Source organism: Synchiropus splendidus, chromosome 6 (assembly GCF_027744825.2).
Source record: "Synchiropus splendidus isolate RoL2022-P1 chromosome 6, RoL_Sspl_1.0, whole genome shotgun sequence".
Classification (NCBI taxonomy): Eukaryota; Metazoa; Chordata; class Actinopteri; order Syngnathiformes; family Callionymidae; genus Synchiropus; species Synchiropus splendidus.
Window position 1 is genome coordinate 4,319,064 of NC_071339.1, and position 21,043 is coordinate 4,340,106.

At 44.4% G+C, this 21,043-nt stretch overlaps 1 protein-coding gene across 1 annotated transcript; it reads left to right on the forward strand.

Moving 5' to 3' along the window:
• The first annotated feature begins 1,351 nt into the window (after window positions 1-1,351).
• ccdc120b (coiled-coil domain containing 120b) lies at window positions 1,352-20,473 on the forward strand. Its single transcript, XM_053868693.1, has 11 exons — window positions 1,352-1,548; window positions 9,667-9,802; window positions 9,875-9,974; window positions 12,233-12,363; window positions 13,842-13,943; window positions 14,029-14,140; window positions 14,259-14,318; window positions 15,251-15,404; window positions 15,481-15,582; window positions 15,656-16,684; window positions 18,730-20,473. Exons 3-11 carry the CDS (start codon window positions 9,926-9,928, stop codon window positions 18,824-18,826), a joined length of 1,836 nt encoding a protein of 611 aa, XP_053724668.1. The 5' UTR covers window positions 1,352-1,548; window positions 9,667-9,802; window positions 9,875-9,925; the 3' UTR covers window positions 18,827-20,473.
• The last annotated feature ends 570 nt before the right edge of the window (window positions 20,474-21,043 follow it).

Here is a 21,043-nt window from a genome sequence, read left to right on the forward strand (position 1 = left end):
TTTCCATTGTCGAGAAGGAGCCTTTTGACTGGGGGATGGGAAGGAAGGAGAACCTCACTACACATTCAATACACAATGACCCGTCGATGAGAAAGCAATTTGTGTGTCTTACACTAACCTGCCATTATTATTATGATGAGACTGAAACAGTTGGAAATGCCCCTTCAGTACACCATTGTCTAAGGGTGGTGTATATATATATATATATATATATATATATATATATATATATATATATATATATATATATATATATATATATATATATATATATATACACACACACACACACACAACCGTTTTCTACATGAATCCATAACAATTTTTGGGCAGCAAGGAAGTTATGAATTCGATAATTTTCCTATACAATTTTTGCATCTTGTTAAATAGATGAAACGCTGACCATTGTTTATCAGACTGGGTAGTGTCCAATATTATCCCCACAGATTGCTGTCAAGTAATAATTACCACAGTACAGCCAGAGTACTGGCCACAAGTTTGAGCTCTTCCAGCTGCTCAGGGCGACAGGCAGGGGAAACCCTGGACAGTGAAATGTTTCCTACATGTCAAGATGCAAAACTGGGTCACCCAGGTAACACTGCTGTGTGGAAGCCTGAGCCACAGCCTCTCATGACAAAGATCCCTTGTCCAGTCCCATTGTGTGTGTTTTCCCCTCTGAGCACCGGCGTCTCCTCTCACCGACCAAAACACACAACCTGGTTTATCAGTGGAAATGAATTGCAGATTGGTGAAGGCGGCCTGTTCCTGGCGTCCTTCGCCTCAAACTCAATGAAGCGCGGCTCCGCCCCCCCACTGCAACCTTGATCCCTGGGAGATGGATGGATGGAACGTTCTGAGATTGAAGCTGAACAGTTAAAAGACGCTTTCTGAGTCTGGACACTCCGGATTCCTCCCACCAACTGAAAGTTGGTTTAGGCCCCAGCCTTGTGTCGTCCTGTAAAGGGAATAATCCGAAGAAAAAATGGAAAAAAGAATCAATAGAATCCTCTAATAGTAATGTTCCAAGAATCTGTCAACAGAGGAACGATATTTCAGAGTCTGAAATGGCTGTGTTCCTACCATATTAAGGCTTTATATCACCTCCATGTAGATCTATTGGTCCCTCAAAGCCCCTTCTCCTTCAATTAGCCTGATGGGTTTGGAGGCAAAAAAAAAAAACATCACGAGTGTCGTTTAAGAGGATTTTGGACTCAAGAGTTTGGTGGAATCATGTTCTCACACTGAAGCAACATCTGGGAGGGGCGTCGCTCCTGTGACACGGCGGAGTCCGAGTCAGAGGTGGGGAGGGGGGTGGTGTGGTGGTGGTGTGTGATCCAACTGGGGACTTCATCCGGTGCAGAAGGAAACCTTTCTCTTCAGTGTGAGCAGCGGAGATGCGCAGTGCTCCGACGCTGCTGCTGCTGCTGCTGAATTACAATTGAGGCTGCAGACATGAGGACGAGCCTCAGCCGCGGATGACTGTCACCCCGCGGATCTCTCGCCTTCCTCCGCCATGGACACCACCGGAGACGTCGCTCAGGCTCGCGGGTGAGATCCATCATGTCCTCGCTCTCCCCTCGTCCGCTGCGACGACGCGTGTTGCACCTGGTTCGTGCCTTATTACCGTGTGTTTCTGGAGGCTACGCGCGCCATCCTTCGTCTGCATGTGACGCCGGTTCAACCCGAGGAAAACACGTCCGAACCTTGCGACATACGTGAATCCCGTGACATGAAAGGCAACGCGGGTATTTTTAATCTGGGCGTCTATTGTGGCATTGTTTGTGAGGCTGGTTGCTCCAAAGGCAGGAAACGTCTGTGCTGGAGATGATATACGAGTGGAGCTTCCTGAGGAAGGTTGGCATTTTTAGACGTGTCACGGAGGACGATCAATAATGAGACATTACCGTGTGATTTATTCCATCTAATGTAGAAGATGCGACAGAGGTTTGATCCCCTCTGTGGTGTTTGTTTTCCACTCAGCTCCCTGCGGTTTATCACACCACCTTGTCTTTTACAATTCCATGAAACAGACCCAGGTTTCACAATGACACCCATTTGCTCTTCAGCCAAAGTGCTGAAGTGACATCAAACATCCAGCAGCAGCAGCAGTACTGGAGCTTCTGTCCGATCCACGTCACCACATCTCAGAACATCCGTCCTTTGTCAAGGATTTAAAGATGAATCCGGGCTGGTCCTGTTGCTCCTGAGTCGCCGATCCTCCTTGTAAAGTGATGAGAAGCGCCTGAAAGGGAACCAAAGCATGTTTCTTTCAGACATGGGAGGAGAGATCAGACGGCCGTGTTGTAATACATGTAAGTCTCCGGCTTGGAGGGATGTAATAAGCAACCCTGAACTCCCTCCAACGTCAACAGGGCAGATTACAGTCACAGTGGAATATGAAAATCTCACTGGACTCACGAAAATCCCCTCAGGTGTTGGGGCAAAATCTATAGGAATAATCTCCTGCCATGTCTGAGGCACATTCCATTCTTTATTACTCCCCCCACCTCAGCTTAGCCAAAATCCAGGTGGATCGCCATCGCCAAGATTGCTTTGACTCACTTGTCAGCGGCGTAAAAGGTGAGCGTCAAGGCCGGAGAGAGGAGACGCTCCCCTCCCGCTCGGAGCTAAGCTGCCCAGCTGCCTTCCGATAAGCAGGTTATAAATCAGTATTTTATAGATATAGAGAGCGCAAGAAGAGATGATATTAGTGTAGGGGGTGGGGCGGAGGAGCTGGGGTCACATGACCTTTACCGAGCTGTGAATCGCCGTGGTGGATCCTGGAATGATAGTTCCGGAGGTTCATCGGTCCCAACTGGCCGTGCTGTAATAGCCAGTCTGACTCAGTCTTCTGTGGTGTGTTTCGACCAGAATGTTGATCACTCTGCTTTTCATCTGGAGTGAAATTTTAGCTCAATGCTGACATTATATAGTGACATTAGAGGCATGCAGGGATCACTATGGCAACAACAGATTGCTCTTTTGGAAAAAATGGCACCTTAAAAATAAATGTCTGACAATCATCTTCAATGCTGCGTGATGGCATCCTTTTCATCGCCTTTTTTTCACAGAAAATAATAATATGTAATAATATGTAGGAAGCATATATGCAGCAAAAATATCGTGTATTATTGGACACATCATTTGAGACATTTATTTCATAACATTCAGTGTGTTGTTATGAATGTTATGTGTCAGATAAAGGGCCATTAACTGAAATGATAGGGTTAAATCTTCCTTCACTTTAAATTATATTTGAAAAACAGAATAGTTTCCCTATTTATTATACATTGGCGGGGTTTCGCGTAATAGTCCCTATCTAGCTCCCCAAAATGGCAAATAAAGTAGATGATATTGTGTCGGAACCTGCTTGAAGCCTCAGCACCTGAAAAGGTTTGAGTGACTGTGATGTCACTTTTAGGAACAAGGGTGAGTCATAAACCGTGTTATTTTTAAAAAATTATAAATTATACTTTATTCAAAAAGGAGTAGTACAATATCAGTGGCACTACTTTAATGGTGAAACAGGATTTTGAATGTTCCATGTTGGAAATTGACAACCAAGAAATGTACAATGACATTGAGAAATAGATGTGTCCACTTATTATGACCCTTCTATATCCATTTCACTTCTTTTTTTTTTTACATTTTTGAGGGGTCATCAAGAGGTAGGCAGCCATTTTTTAAATTCTATTTTGCAAAAAAGCTGTTCCACACAAATAAACTTTATTATTAAAGTCAGGCTCAACCGCAGTTTCAATACAATGAAGAAGGATGTTGATAGTGTTCCTCCTCAACTTAACCCATCAACAACTATTAGCAGCCTGTACACAAACAAACAAAGCCGGCTCAGAGGTCTTACTCGAGGTCAAGAAAAACCTCTGAGGTTTTACATCTGTTGCTCTGTAGTTGGTGGCGTTCACACCCGCCATTGTCCAGTGGGATCTCTTTCAGACGGACGCCTGCTCTGGTCAGTGTTTAGTGTTGAAAACAGCAGCAGCTGTGTCAACAGCAACAGTCAACATGAGGGCTCACCTGTGCGCCATGATATTTCAGCTGCTCTATGACACGTCAGCTGCTCCAGTTCCCTCTTGACAGCGGCAACAAACACGTTGGCTTCTTTTGGCAACAGTCCCGACTACTGTAACAAATTAAGCCGCATGCTTTGTAATTCCTGAATATGGTGTGTTCTAAATGCAGTTGACAGCTCGCGCCTGTTTTCTGGGACTTTGGGGCAAGATGAAAGCTGGAAGGCATCGCGTGTATCGCAGGGGGCGATAAAACTGTAGCACATTTATCTGCGTGTTGACTGTTGCCACGTAAAATGCCGGGCTGTTTCCTCGGCAGGACCTTGCAGCGCCACCGTTTGGGCCAACTGACTTGCATATTAAGCTGCTTGTCAATTTGCATTCGTGTGATGCGAGTTGCAAAAGGGTTGCTCCCGCTCATCTGACCGAGCTCATGTTTTAACCAACACGTCTCCCACGCTGCTATCTGAGCCGCCATCCGGAGCCCACCCTCGTCCCCTTTAGACATGCAGAAGCTCGCCTGCGTCTCATGGTGGGTTCAGGTCGGTATCTCTCCCGATCCCCCTTTCATGCTCCTCCAGTGATCATGTTTATCTGATTCCCTTTTGTGCTGCCTTCACTCCTGCGGGCGTTTCCATTGACTCCACTGCCTCCCTGGACCCATCTGCACCGCGACTTAAAAGTTAGGAAACAGAGGAGAAACAGCTTCAATGGCCAGTATAACAATGCATGATGGTCCTTACTGGCTGATGGTGACTCTCAGTAATTGCAGTGAAGTATCACACATGAAGAATAGCATGCAGCAATGGATATTTACTCACACCTGTATGCAATATACAGGACAAAGTCTGTATTCTAAAGTGCAAAGAGGGAAAAGACTGCAGCGCAGAACTGTCATGTACAGTCAATGGGGCTCAGAGTTTGTGAGGGTTATGGCGGAGGGGAAGAAACTGTTCTTGTGCCTGGTGTCTTCACAAGCTTTTACTTCTTTGTTGCTTTTGCTGGTCGATTCCCGCTGTTAAAATGTCTGCAGCACAGTTGATCTTGGTCCATGTGAGACTGGTAGTCTGGTACCGTGGGGCTCCTGACGGTCTACATTCTACCCGTTCTTGTGTAGGTTACCTCCCACAGATCGGTGTCTCCAAGTTGTTGATAGATGTTTGTTGTGCTGCGTTGTGGTCACCTCGGAAGTGGGAAGTCAGAGCTGGGAACGTTACAGCTGAGTTCAACGCGTTCCAGTCACCAAAGGAAGACACTCCATAAACAGTGTTGCTGGCATCGAACAGGCTAGCGTTGCTCTGCAATGTAGTTCACGTATAGAACATTTAAAGTCACGCCACAAAAAACGTTTCTGTCTTTCTTGCGTTGAAAATACACAATATTACAGGAGGTCTCATCGCTGTTGTGTCACTCTGAGCAGCCATCTTGGATTGTGAGAATTCTCCCACCTTCCATTCGTGAAATCCAACATTGGGTAATGTTATCTGGGGGGAACTAGAACGCAGCATTTGGCGTCTGTCTACACGTGTCCTGCGTTGGGCTTGTTGCTCCATCCTCATCCTCACTGTCTTTGTCATCTTCTTCTTCCCATCCCCCAGTCAAATCTCGTCTCTCCATGTCCTCATTTAACACATCAATGTGCCTTTTTCTCCCACCTCCCTAACTCCATGCAGTGCGATCTTTTCTGCTCATTTAAATATCTTTTTTTTTATGACGACTCATCCCTGAAAAAACTACAACTCCACACCCTCCACTTCATCCACACACCTGGTCCGGTTACCTCAGCAAATACAACTTCGGTGGCCCCTGCTTTGCTGTGTGTGTGTGTGTGTGTGTGTGACTCTAGCTCAGGGTAGGATCAGGTCATCTCTCCTCAAGATGTTTGGTTAAGATTAAACTCTTACTGGTCCAAAGCTGCGGAGCTTAGAGGCGTCGCTGATCGAAATCAGCCGCCCAGAGAAGCTGGCTGCTCCCTCTGACATGCATGAGGGAAAATATATTTCCTCAGGCATTATTCTTTAATTTTCTGGGTCAAACATTTGAACTGGATTACTCTAAGTACATTTTTTCACTGAGTGAAAAAGGATCATTTCTCATGTGCTAGAATGGCAGCGTTATTGCTCCTCTATTGTATGCTTGGACGCCATGCCTGACGGAGGAAATGTGTGTCAGGGGAGCATCGCTGGAATTGTATGCTAAGCCTTTATCGTCTCTGCAGCGGGTGGTGCAGCTGCTGTTGGAAGATTGTCAGTGAAGCAAACATGCTCCAGTTAAAGTACAGTATGAGTGTGTTTATCCAACTGGGTTAATGGATATCTCACAGCAGCACCAGCAGCCATAAAGAAGTCTCCGCTTGTCTTGAGAGAGGGTTTGATTTTCCAAAGTATGTCATTACACTGTGGTCGTCTCTCGACTTCAGAGAGTTTAGTCATCGTAGCGACGCCACCTTTGTGGTCACCTTCTGACCGGTGCTTGAGGAGCTGAACTCCGCTCTGTTGAAGACACTTGACACCACTCTGGTTGTCACTCTCCAGGCAATATTTCCCTTTCATTGTAAGCACATGGTATTTGGACTCCAAATTCTGGGTTCTAAAGATCCATCCTGCTGCTTGTTATCGGGTAGAAGTACCACTCTCCATTCTGATCACATGAAGCTAAATGCAAAGCACATGCAAACCTGTAGGGCTGTTAGGATGAAAGTAAAGTTGAGGTAGAAAAGTCAAGTCTGTAGGACATCCTGATCTGCTATCGGCGATCTGCTTTTTAAGCTTGTGAGGACTCATGCTGCCATCTGTCACCTGCTGGTCTGTGACTGTAATACGAACTTAGACAAGGGGAAAAGTCAGTGTTTCGCCATGGTATGACTATATATATATATATATATTTATTTTATTTTATTTTATTATTTATTTTTCTATTATTTATTTTTTATTTTTTATATATGTATGTATAAAACCACAAGGCTGGTAGCACAAAGGCGTGAGGCCTGAGTCGAGACAGACAGCTGCATCAGAGTTTGAATGATCCTGTTTTTACTGATCCACTATACTGGCATTTGGACACTTTGCCGATATTGTGTGGCTGCTTGCATGTCTGCACGCCGGGTTCGCCGTCATCACAAAAGATAAAGAGTACATTTTTTTACTGATTTAAGAACAAGTTGAAGAGCTGTTCTATGGGGAAGGTAACCTTCAACCATGCCTGTTTTAATCTCGCCCAAATTTAGAATTAGACTAATTCAATCCTCTAGGGGGCGAGCCACGACGTTGGGAATTGAGCGGGAAGTGCTGAAAGACACGGTCAGAGGAGGATAGAAACAATTGGTTTGAGTTAGTGTCTATTCACTTTCGTCCAGCTGACAAAGCTGCCCAGATAGCCACCGATTCCCACTGCAAGTGGTCAGCTCTGCATGAGAGTCAGAAGGGCTCATTACCTCTGCACCACATCGTGGCCAGATCTGCCAGACAGATATGCAGCTCTGCACCGGATTTGGCCCATTGTTCCCAGTGTTCACACGTCCGACCCAGATACATTTGGCTGTGTGTGTGTGTCACCTCACAACTATTGCAGTGCCCCTACATCTGGGGCCTTGAGTTTGACTCACTGAATTCATGAATATCAACCTGCAACCTCACAGCCAGATGAAACTTGTGGGAACTTTCGAGTTTGACCTTTCAACACGTTATCTCGGTGGTCATCTGTCTATGACCGCTAAAGTGTCTGCCTCTCACGCTCCAGTAGGGTTCAGCCCCCTGCAGACCTGTGATCAGTCTGGTGCAAGTGTTATCGAGAAGAGTCGTGGCCCTCTGTCTCCTGTAGTAGTTTACGGTGATGCTTGGAGGTCACAATTGTGTTAGTATAGACAGGAATTGTCATGTTCTGAAAGGTGCTGAGCCATGGATTAGATGTTTCTGTTTTTTAGTCCCAAAGGAAGGGAAGGTGACTCGCCGCTGTTGGGTCGATACCCGGCTGTTTTTTTAAATGAAGCAAGGGAGAAGGACGGAATAGGTTGTCCCAACATGTGTGTTATGTTGTGTTTGAAACTGCAACATGACCAACACACTGTTAGACTGTGAAGCAACAGGATAAGGCTAAATGCTTTATTGATTTGCTTGAGAGTATTAATGAAGGCCAGCTTTCATTAGATTAGAGGGCGCCACTCGCTGCTTTTAAGCAAACTGTGGCATAAAGTCAAAGACTTAAGAGGCACGACAACCTTTTGGCTTATGCGTTCAGCTGCTGAGCAACCGGCCTGAGACACGGCAAATGTTTTAGCCTCTCCACTGCTGAGGTTTTCACTCGCCTGTTGCCGGGCTCGCAGACACAACGCTGCTCCCCCCGGTGAAAGTCCTGTGAGTAAATAAAACATCATGGCTCCGTATTCATGGCAGGGTTTGTTCTAGTCGTATATCTGCCACTTGTTCTGCGTGAAAGGAGCCTGTTAGCCTGTCAGTGGGAGGCCAAGCATGCCGCAGGATTTCACATGTACAGGAGCGAACAAGTGGAGGAAACCAAACCACGTCCAGAAGGTGGACAGAGGTCCGACTTGTTTTGTTATGGGCCTTTATTGCTTCTGCTAAGCAAGTGAAATGGCTTCTCCGTCGCCTTTTATCCTGATGAATGGACATGTGGATGAAATGTGCTGACCAAAGATGACTTTAATGGGACCCTTGTGGTTTTTATTGAAGCTTGTTGGTTAAATGGAGTTTTATTCATGAGCGATGGTGACAGTTTATGGCAGGCGGAGTGAGAGCTATTTGGCGGAATACATTATTAGATACCTCAGTTGGGTTTTTGAGAGGCTTTCTTTGCATTTGCACGGATCGAACTCAAGTCCCCGAGGCCAAATCTGACTGCCCAAGTCAATTGTTGTGGCCTTTAAAATTAGATTCATGGAAGACACTACTGTTGTTGTGAAGAACAGAGACTGCTGAACCTGCTTTTTTTTTTACTGTGCATGGATCATGATGTAAGTAAGAGTCTCGAAGCTGTGTGTTGTGGTTTTAGTAAAACAGTAGCCCACATTTCCTATTAAAAACTCAAAAGCTATGTGTCCAGACTGAGCTGTAAATAACCTAATATTTAGCCCAAATGCCATTTTGCTGCGCTAAAATGGGGCATGTCTCAGTTTCATTCGACTTGAATATTTAAAAAGAGCAATTCATTTTTGATTTTAAAAAACAGAAAACAAAACCCATCTGTCCTTTGTTTGCCTCTGGTTTATTTCCTCTCTCAACTGCCCTGTTTTCTCTCTCGTACCCTCCTCGCTGTCCCAGAAGCCACTGGAGTTAAAACACACAGGATTGAAGTTTCTCCCTCTTGCTTCTCAGAATACATCATTAATGTTTCATATTCAGTCTCAGCTTTCCTTTTTCACTAATTAATAGGTTGCTAATTTCCTCTCTGTGCTAATTTTAGATGGAAGCTGTGAGGTGAATATGAGTTGATTTAAGGGCTCAACCCAAGCTAGAATACTCTACATAAACTCAAAGTATTTTTTCTGTGAGAGTGATGCTCGATTATCACGTCATAAATGCAGAATAAATTGTGATTTTTAAATTGAAAGAGACTCATACACCTTGTGTTCTGTTCTTTTTCTACTGTTGTGGCATTGAAGTTCCTCCTGTTTTCCCTCCAGGACTCCGCTGTAGATAAGTGAGCAGATGTGCTGCGGCTCCCACTGATGCTATCTGACATCTCTGCAAAGACCCTCATGCTGATCTGCTGCTGACTGGACAGAAATGCAAACACTGACACGTGGCTGCTACTGCGAGGTGAAATAAAGTCGCAATGTGAATCCCAGCGACGTCCGAGCCGCCGTTATATACATCTCGGTTTGGTTTCAGGTGAAGGTGTGGCCAGAAGAGTGAAGTGACTCGACCCTATCGTTACATCACATGGAGGTCAAAAGTCATCTGATCACATCCATGGGTTTGGGGGCTCCAGGTGAGTGACGCTTGAACGACATGTGCTTTCACGTCTGGGCGCGTCTGGGACGGCCCGGCAGATTCTCCAGCTGGTGGGTTTTTTTTTCCCCGACAGAATGAAAACACGATTGTTTTCCTCGCAGGCAGCCAGCTGGAAAACAGCTGTACGTGTGAAGGGCTTCTCTTCACATATCATTGCCACATAATCTGGGCAGAGCCTGGGGCGCCCCACTGCTGTAACAAACATTGATATGAAAAATGCAACAGCGATCACTGCATCTGCGTTCTGCCTCTGGCTGGAGCATCGCTGCTTTTCTGTGCCTGCGTTGACCTTAGCTAAGTGCAAGGCAGATTATTTTGCGTCTGAGCTTTTGCGTGGGCTTATGTGTTCAGTCCTGAGGTGGTAGTTTCTACTTGGTGAGCCAGTTTTGTTTGCAAAACATGAGCTGCTCATGTCAGAGGTGTAAGTGCTTGAACAGGCAGCGAAAACAGTGCAACTATTCTTCACTGATTCTGTAATGTCTTAAATGTATTGATGCAATGATCTATGGAATCTGTTTTGGTTATATATAAAACAGAAAGGTAATATGACAATTACATTTATTTTGGTACGGAATTACCATCTGGATCCATGAAGCTTTAGAAGGTGCAGTTTGTGATGGGCAGATGGAACAGTGTCCTAATTTCCAGAGGCAAACTAGATGGCGCTCTTGGTTTAAAAATGATGTGAGTTTTCATTAAATTTGTTCTTCAAGTCCAAACGGATTACAGCAGACGGCACCATCTGGTGGCCTCTGAAAATCAGGACACTGTTTCATGAAACTTATCGTACACGATATACCACCCAAACACAATCTCCACGATGACATTTCTGCATCTCAGGATAAATTCGATAAACACACGGCTCACTCGCTGCATTGGACTTGCATACATGAACATGGCGAGACTGTGACCACTCTCCAGCTCCGCGGTGTTTGACTGCTGTGACAGTTGTGGAGAGTGTGGGGGACTTTGGTTCACGATTGTAGTACTTATTTTTAATACAAGGAACCTTTGATAATGACACTGGTCGACTCTTGAGTCTCTGGATCCGTGTTTATTTTATTAGATGGAGTGGTCCTCACAGGTTCTCTGACGCGGTCGTATGCCTTGGTTCACATCAACACATGCAGGTCTGTCGCAGCGCTGGCGCCTTGGCGAAACACCCTGGTGAAAATAGTTGGGTTTTGGACGGAGCTCCGCTCCGGTATTGGAGGCAGCGTCCTCTCCTGCGTCCCCATTAGGCTTCACTGATCCCAGACACACTCTCACAGGCAGCGCTAATGCTACGACCCAGCATCAGTTAGGGACCATCAACAAATTCTAAAACGTTCAAAGTATTTGTGGAATATTAAATAAGAAAGAAAAGCAACCATTTTAGGAGAGAGAATTGTGAAAAGGTTTCATCACACAGGACAAAGGACTGACAGTTTGTATAATAATTTCGACCATAGAATATGACTAAATGATCATATATTCACATTATTTCTATTGTTTCTTCAATAGCATCTAGGGAATGTGACCAGACTGGTCCATAGTTAAAGTCAACTCTTAAGAGACATGAGATACAGCAGACGGATGACTCAATTTATCCCCTAAATAAAGCTGGCAGAGCAGTCTGTCAGACAGGAGTGGGTTCTACCAGAGACATGAAACATTGAATTTCTCATCTCTACACTTAGTTAACTATTATATTTAAACATAGACTAATGTTGGAGACAAACTCCACTAATAAGTTTCATCATAAAACAATTTTCAAGATAGACTGTGATGTATCATGAAATGTATTTATCGCGATAATTATCGCAGAAATTTCATACATTTGTCGTAATAACTTTAATAAATAATAATAAATTATAATACATTTTTGTCCATATTTTTGTCCACCCCTCGTGTTTGGTAACACTGCTGCCACCTGCTGTCCCAAGGGGTTTATTGCTATCAAGCAAAAAATGCTAAAGTGCCAAAAATGGTTTTGAAATATACAGACAAAATAAAATGGGCGTGAGGGAACGGCTCGCTGGGCGTACGCCCTCTCTGCTTTGACAGTTGGAATTGCGATGATTCAATAAAAATCTCACGTCAACTGTGGCTCCTGTGGATATGAAAAATCCCTTGAATCCGTCAACAGGACCTTCCACGACGCTGTTTGTCTTGAAGTGGGATTTTGTTGTTTCGACTAATTGACTTTACAATGTTAAAGTGTTTCTTGTGACGATCTGCTCTGCTTTGCGTCAGATGTTCCAGGCTGTCAGGACAACAAGCTGCAGGCGGAGAGGATCTCGGCTCTGCAGGAGAGGAAGCAGGCCCTGGAGGCTCTGCTCCACAGCAGAGTGGGAGAGCTCAAACAAATCTGCCTGCAGGAAGCGGTGAGCACCTCCCCTCCATCTGCCTTTGAAGCCCTCACCACACATGTTCCCCACATCATTTTTTTTCACCTCAACAAGTGTTTTCGTCACTGCAAATGTGTGTGAAAAAGCAAAGCTCGAGAGACTTTGTCAAGGATGTCTAATTAAAAAGGCGGCTATCAGCGTTTGCTTCATTGCTGCGGAGAATTTGTCAGCAGGTGTTGATGAAGTCGCAGCTGCCGCGCTCTTTCATTAACAGCTGCTCAGCACTTTCCGGTTTCTCAAAGAAGACTCACTTTTCTTCACCCAGTCTGTTCTTGGAGCTGTTGTCCGTTGCATCTTATGATCAATCTTTCTTAAGTGAAATGGCAATTCTTAATACAGTTAGAACAAAAATGACTATATTTGAATTTCTCATCGCAGCCAAGGTGAGGAGAATGTTTGGTTTGGTGGTCTCAGATTGTTAACCAGTTGTATAGACTGGTTTGAAAAAAAGATGCACTGCCTGCTACTGAGGTCTGCCATCGATCTGGTCGGGATGTTTCCTGGATAAGGCGGAGCATTAATATGACCACAATCTCATGACATTGTGGAACTTTTTTCAGTCGCTCTTGATCATTGGCCATCACCTTGTGTCGCGATTGAACTTGCTGGCTAACTTGGAAACACTTCTACTCCTTGACCACTAAAGGGACGGCAGGCAAGACAAGTGGAGTTCGTTCTCATGTTGCTATATTCATTTGATTTTCTTCGCTTTTTCTTGTTAAATAGTGATTTTTTTTCACTTGTAGAGTGCAGATGTTCTTTGTGATGTTACTATATTTTTTAAAAATAAATTTTCATAGTTTTCATTACAGATGTTTCAAAAATGAGCATTTAGAAAATAAGCTTTCAAAAATTTGAGAATAGTCTAGATAGAACAATGTGGAATTTTTTTTCCAGCAACTACTCCTGGACAAGCCATTGATCTGAGTGTGTCCCTCTGAGATGAGGCCTAAGGGGATCACAGCACACAAGGCAGACATTGCAGCTCATGGTTGACCTTAGACTGTAGCGCTATGACCTCAAAAAGCGGTCTTGGATGAGAGATAGTTCTGCATGAACGCTCTACTCAACCTGGCTTGACAGAAGACGAGCCCAGTCCGAGGTCCGAAATTCTCAAGCCTCTACAATCCAATCCTGTAAAACACAGCACACAGTTTTTCCATAGCTTCAGATGACTCTGCAATTTCCAGGAAGATTGTTTGTCTGACCAAATTAGCTCTACTAAATACTCTTTTCCAATAATTACTAGGTATTACAGTAAAGTATTTTTCTAAAGATCCAGCAACTTGAATAATTGGACCAGATGATTTCCCTCATATCTGTCGCTGAGCGCTGCAGGCTATTTAGAGAGTCTTTTGAGAGTTCAACTAATCTGGTAATTGACATCCTTTAATGGAGCCCCCTTGGTCTGAGATGGATTTTAGTTGGTGGAGGCTAATACATGTCCCTTACAGGAGCTGACTGGGAAGCTGCCGCGTGCTTTCCCCTTGGAGACGGGTGATAAACCCCCAGTTGTGCAGCGCAGAGCTGGCCTGCTGCCTGACAGCAAAGCAGAGGTAAGACAGCACCTTGAAGAACCTCAACCTTGTTTGCCGAGTAGCTGTGCGTGTTGTGTCCTAACATGAGGGATTGTGTATGTAGGATGACACCCAAAGAAAGCAAATGAAAGCCATCTTCAGCGGGACGCTGTACCGACACTCAGAGTCTGGCATCCCCAGTAACAAGAGGACGGTTCATCGTGGTTGCCATACAGGTGGAACGTCACAACACCTTAATCTTCTGTCCTTCACACTCCTGACACAGACGGATCATCTGCTCAGGAATGTGTCGGGCCGCGTCCTCTTTGTCCTCAATGTTTCTTTGTCTTCCAGAGGACGCTGTCATGTCAGAGAGCACAAGCTCCATGTCAGATTCAACATCCCACGACAACGGTGAGCAGACTCGCTGCACACTGTGTCTTCTTTCGTCATGCTGCCCTGCGATAGAGCTTTGTAGTTGCAGATGATGGATGTGTCTAAGGGTGACAGGAGGTGAACTATGAGGGGCTAAAGCCTCCTATGAGATCATTTAAGGTGTGATTTCACCTCAAAACCCTGCGCTTTAGGCTCTGCTGACGATCCTGTGTTATAGCTCAATAACTCAGTTGAGTCATGACATAGCACAGTGAGACGGATGTTATAGTTTAGGGCTGATCTGTAAGAGCAAGTCATTTTGGTAGGGCTGGGTCTTTAAGAGGTCCGTTTTCATTACATTGCTTAAAAACCAGAAATATCAGTTCACTAATTCCATTTATACATTGTGATGTCATAGCCTTAGCATCCATGGTGAAGAAGGCTAAATGACTTTGCAGTTAGGGACAGAAAATGTAAGTTTAAAAAAACATGTAGAAGCATGTGCCCACTATGCAACAAAGAGGTCACTCATCACTGGAGCACTGGATGCAGACACATAAGCTTAAACATCAAAAATGCGATTAAATTAGATTAATTGATAATAAAAGCTTGACTTATTATTTTTTAAGTCGTGTCCCACTCCTACGTTTTAAACATCCTAATTTTGCTTCGGCTTTAGTACTATTCATAGACTTGTTTAGCAGGAAATAAGAGATTAAACAGTTGGATTTCTGTGGCTAGACTCTAAATGCGTCAACTATCCAACAGATGATCAACGGATGATCATTAATTTGCTACAGCTATTTATAGCTCCTGTGCGTCACACGGAAGCTCAGATTTGACACATCAAAATTGCATCACCTCCACATAGCACTTTCCACATTGCACCTCTCGGCCTGTTAAAGAGTCTTAAAGGTGACTGAAATATAGACGCAGCAAAAAAAGCATCCGTGTGTTGTCACTCTTTACAGAGTCCTCTCCCAGTGTGGCAGCAGACCAGCGCTCTCAGTCGCAGCCCCGACTCACAGTGGGCAGCCCGGACCACAGGATCAGCAGGAAACTCTCTCCGGTGGAGATCTATTACGAGATGAGGACGCGTCGCAATTCAGCCACTAACTCTGTCAGGTAGAGTCAAATCCTGTTGACCGTCGCTAACATCAGCCATTGTTCACATCCCTTATCGTGGTGCCGCTTCTTACAGCCCAACTCACTCCTTGCCCAGAAGTACGTCGAATGTTGAAGGTAGAAGTGTCCCGGCCACGCCCCTCCTGGCCCGGACTGCCCCCATCAGTGTCCATGTCAGGTAACAAGTGATCCCGTTGCACATTCAGAACATTTGATTCCTTCTCACGCGACTTGTGCATCAATTGTTTCAGGTCAGATGCCTCGGCTGGGAACGGGATAAAGCAGTGGTCTGGCAGTCTGGATGTACCATACATGGTTCCGCTGGCTCAGGAAGGCTCCTCCTCTGACCGCCGCAGCTGTCCGTACACCTCCAGGGCCAGACGCAGCAACAGCTCTGAAGCCTTGCTGGACCGATCAAGCATTCCCGACGATCCAACACCAAGAAATGGGATGCACCCAAAAGGAGGTCCCTATAAGAGTTCAGAGACACTTACCGATGGTAAGCTCCAGCAGATCCACCTGGGCAGCCCGGGGGACCTGGTGGATGGATCGGTCGAGCAAGCCAAAATGCGTCTGTCTATGGGAGGCAGGGCTGCTGGAGGGGGCTATAATGAGCTGCTGATGGACTACATCTGGGGGAAACAGCAGAGGATGCAGGTGCAGCAGCAGCTGTACCAGTCCACCGGCAGGATCTGGCAGGACGGGCCTTCACCACGCTCTTCCACGGCTGCAGTTCCTCCTCATGCCAATGGATTCTCCCATTCCCAGGTTCACCTCCCCACCGCTGCTCCGCCGTTCAGCCCCATGGTGCTACGGGGGTCCCAGGCTGAGCTGCGGCGAGTCAAAGTTACCAGAACCAAATCCTGTGGCCCCTTTATTCCTTTACAACAACACCCCCAGGATGCCATTTTGCTGTCACCGTATGAGACCCCTCTCCCAACTTCTACCACATCTTCCATCCCCAACCTACTCCCCTACCAGACAGAGCTGTCCGGCCCCGGTTTCGGACGCAGACCCCCACAGTTCTCCCTTCCGACACCGGAGGACTCGACGCGAAGCTTGCATAAAGCTCTGGCGTTGGAGGGACTAAGGGATTGGTATCTACGAAACGCACTGGGGTATCCCACTGCCTCCAAGAGTCACGAGGCAGGAATCTCCCGCCTCTCACACCCGCACCCTCTGATGCACCAGAACCAACACGTTCAAGGTGATGCAGCGAACATGCACCGGGCCCAGATGCCGCAGTCAGTCAGCTTCCACGGACACCCGCTGCATGGGAGGTACGTTTTTGTGGTCATTCCTGTCTTGACTAGAGTGATGGTCTTGGCTCACTCGTGGAGTTTCTAGGACTCCAACCAGTCGGTGCTGTCTTTGAGCCAGTTTGTGTTGTCATCCATTCATCAAATGGGGTCAAAGGGACAAATATTAAATAACAGGAAAATAACAAACCACAATGACTTTGAGAGAGAAACCAATTTCTGTAAAAGAGACGCGGATTAAACGGCAGTAATATTTCGATTAAATTGGCTTAAGCTCCCTGCTGCAGACTTCAGGATTAAAATAATGTATCTTAGTTTTGCTGGCCAGGATTCAACAGAAGAAATGATTGATTTGTCTAACGCTTCCATTTCCATCTATTAGCCGAGCGACGTTCATGTTTTAGCCTCAGAGTGGATGCGATGCTCCCACTTTGTCCTGAACAAATCTATCTATCATCCCGGGACTCTCTGGCTTGTTAAACATTTGTGTGTTTTCTGCATGGTCAGCATTATCTCTCGCTGTGAGCAGCCTTGTGGCAGAATCCGCCCTCTGTAGTCGACTGATCAGAAACAGCTCTGGGTGAGGCTTTGTAGCAAAAGGGATTTAGAAAGTGGATTTTGAATTTAATTTCGGTTAATGCTTTCATTTATGTATCGTGAATTATTTAGTGTAGCCCGCAAGGAAGAAATGTAACAGTCAGACCTGAGGTGTTGGGCTCGTTCCCAATCAACCCTTGAGCTACAGTATGATGCTAGAGGAGGTTCAGACGTTGCAGTGTATTTGAGTAGTGCAAGCTGTCACAGGCTATTAATAATACAGATGATGCCACTTTATGTGTCTGGAGCAAACATTTTCTCTTTCATATCACCATTTTTTAAAATTTTGTTTGTTCATTTTTTTGGCTGATCATTACTAGTTCAATTTTAAATGTAATTTTACTTGTTTAAGATCTTAATATCTGTTTGTCCTTTTTGGTTATCTGTTAAAACAAATTTATTTTCAGATAAAGTGCCTTAAAATGTGTTTAAATAGTTGACATAAAGACAAGAAGGTGGAAGTTGGAAGTGACAGAGATGAAGATGCTTAGGTTATTATTGGGAGTAACGGAAAAAAGCAAAAGGAGGAAGAGGGGGACGACCATTGAGGTTTTTGGATGTGATGAAGAGGGTAGTTGTGACCAGGGAGGATGATCAAGACAGGTTAAGGTGGAGGCTGACTTGCTGTGGTAGCCCCTGATGGGAAATGCTGTTAGCCAAAAGAGAGACAGACGGATAAAAACACTACATCCCTGGCAATAAATAGTACTTGAGGCTAGCAAGAAACTGATTTGTCAGAGCGCCATCTTTCTGTGTCTAATTCTTCCCGACATTACGTCAGTCAGGTGTATGGGGCCGAGTAAGAGCTGAAACAGAATGCCATATCAGTCTCCCTTACAGAGACTGGGGGCTAATTTTAGTGTGAAGCAACTCTGTGGTTCCCTACTGACTCCACCTCATAACACCAGAGGCACTCTGGGTTTTCTCCTTGAGGGACAAACATACATCCGTTATCCCACCTCCATTCAATCTGGTTGGATCACATGTTTATAATCCTTACTTACTTGAAAATCCAACTAGTTAAAGGGCAAAGCTTGAACGTTGTAATCTTCATGGGTGTGATACTGACATTGTTTACCTTCGGTGCTGGACATTTGGGCCCCTGTGGTGTTGACACGTTCCACACAGTCATTTACCTTCTTTATTATACCATCAATGGCTAACATTATGCTGTTGAATCTTGAAGAAAAATCGCTTTTCATAGCGGTCGAAGCAGCCAATATGGCGCCATGCCTTTTACTGCCTCTCTGCTGGTCAGTTGGCAATCTGTTAGGTTATGTTGCCACTTTGGGGGAAAGTCTTGTCGTAAAAGAGACTATTGTAGCTGATATTCATTAAACAAAATGGGAGCAGACACAACCACGTCCTCTAGGTGGCCGCCATGTCGAAAACCCCTCGATATTGACATTGTTGTTGTGCTTTGAATCATCTCCCCAAAGGACGTACGTAACACGTTGTGTCTCTGACAGGTCGGTGGAGTTGTCCCTCTATCAGGACACCTCTCATCCGCAAATGAACGAGGTGACCCCAAAGGAAACCAGCGCAGACCCTGGCACCCTGGTCTGATGGAGCCCAGCGAACCGAGCATGCTGAAACAATGTGACCTCAACACTGAAACAAAACTGGACGACCTCAGCAGAAAAAAAAAATGTCGAATTGTAGCTGTACAGGGTGAGATGTTCGTTGTGAACCTCTGAGGTGACTTACAGGACATCGAATATTCTGGTCATGCTGTACGTCTTACTGTATAGTGATATCCCCCATTAGCTCTGAGATCATTTACTTTTCTACAGAATGTATTCAGCTAAAATCCTATTTTCTATCTTCCGAGTATAACAGCAGATATATTCAAATAATTTATTACCTTTTTTTCTATCCGATAGCTGTCTGGTGTTCCTTCAGTCAACCCCCATCTTATGTTGTGATCGCCTTCAAATGTGGACAGACGAATTGGGCCGTGAACTGTAGCAAACTCAAGTAGCAGTCAGGAGTGCCTCCGTTTAAATGTGCTTATGTTGGAAACTACTTCAAATCTGAGCGGAAATAATCCAAAAATATTGATGTCACTAAATTAGAGCGTTTGGTAAGATGTCATGTTCTTTATCTTTTTGTGCTGGATAACTAGGTAGCCTACTCTGTTTTGACTCTGGCTGACACCTTCCACCAGATGGAGTGTCCCAGTGGAGCAGTGGGAATGTACACTGTCATGCAGAGCACTTTATAAACATCTTGAGCCTTAATTCCCTGAGCATTCGCCAAGACAGTGGAACAAACGGGGAAGTGAGGTCATGCCCTGAGTGTGTAAATAGTGCTGATTCCTGTACTAACAATGTACATTCTTTAAACTAACCACATCAAACAGTATAACCTGAGCAGCCTCCTGCTACTTTTCCCCTGATGTGGCGCTATATAAGGTTGTAAAAGAGTGTGAACAGAGGCGGTTCTGAATGACGGAGTGAGCAGGTCTCACACCAGACTGATGACTTTTGTATTTGGAGCATTATCATGATCGTGTTTGTAAATCTGTCGCCAGAAAATAAATGCCTGTCATCTTTTTTGTTGAAAAATCATTTTGCAATTTAAAAAAAATACTGCCAGATCAGAACTTGTATTTGTTGTGACGTGAACAAAACTATTTTTAGATTTGTTTCCATGCTCAGTTGAGTTTTGTATTCATTTGAATGTAATGTGTCCTGAAGCGTCATGTTGTATGCTGATGATTGCATTTTCTACTTTCAAATCAAGAACCTCCAGTCCACGGTGGGATGTTGCCCGAGTTTCACCAAGGTTCAAACCATTCTCTCAGTCTCTCATTTCTTGAGTTGAACCCATGACCAAACTGCTGTGCACTGGGGGTCATAAATGTATTTTTCATAAACTCTACCCTGTATGATGAAAATAAAGGATATAAATTTAGCTATGAAGCAAATTTATTCAAACTATATTATATTTATGGACATTTTTGTAATGACTGTAGCTTATTCTCACCTGTATGGGAATTCAAAACGTGTTTAAAATGTTTCCTTCAGCAGTGTTGCTAACTAAAACATGTAAATACTTTTACCTTTTATTTTCTGAAGCCTTTTTAAAAAAAAGCTATTTAAAGACGTGTGTCTTTTCTCCTTTACTAGATTGTTAAAATAAGAATCCAATAGGCCTCCACTATACTGTGCATATGAGACTGCCTACTCATTCTACTAAATAAAGTTTCATGTTGTGATCAATTAACCAAGACGTCGCTGTGTTTTTCTTGCACTGCTCACGTTATTTTTGAATGTTTCAGGCTTATGTTGATGCTAAAATTACCTGACAATTCTGTTAATGTATCAATAAAAATACAAGACAAAGCAATGGAGCTTAAGTTACTGACAGGACTGATCTCTAAGCTCTATGTGGACTGTAGTGAGGCCTGCCATGATGTTTAGTTTAGACTTAAACTTAGACTTTCTTTATTGTCATTGCACAAAAACATATCACTAAATTATGGCAACGAAATTTTGGTCTGACGCCTCTGGTTTCCAAAAACTAGAAAAAATTGGAGACAAAGAATAAGTTTCAGAGTTGATCATGAGTAGAGAAGAAATCTTTTTAGTAAAAAAAAAGCATCATAATAATTCATTTAGGCAAATGAATGAAGATAAAGGTCTTAAATATTTAGTTATATAATGAATTGGAACAGTTTGATTGATGCACTCTGTACGTCATCATCCACACACGTGACCATTATTTTTGATTTTTATATCCACCTTAATTTTAAGAAGGAATCATTCGCTACACTTATAT

What these genes read in the sequence shown, in the direction of transcription:
- ccdc120b (XM_053868693.1), top strand. Translation starts at nt 9,926, where the DNA reads ATGGAGGTCAAAAGTCATCTGATCACATCCATGGGTTTGGGGGCTCCA. An exon ending in TGCCTGACAGCAAAGCAGAG is followed by an intron (nt 13,944 to 14,028) that starts GTAAGACAGCAC and finishes TTGTGTATGTAG; the next exon opens with GATGACACCCAAAGAAAGCA. An exon ending in GGACACCCGCTGCATGGGAG is followed by an intron (nt 16,685 to 18,729) that starts GTACGTTTTTGT and finishes TGTCTCTGACAG; the next exon opens with GTCGGTGGAGTTGTCCCTCT.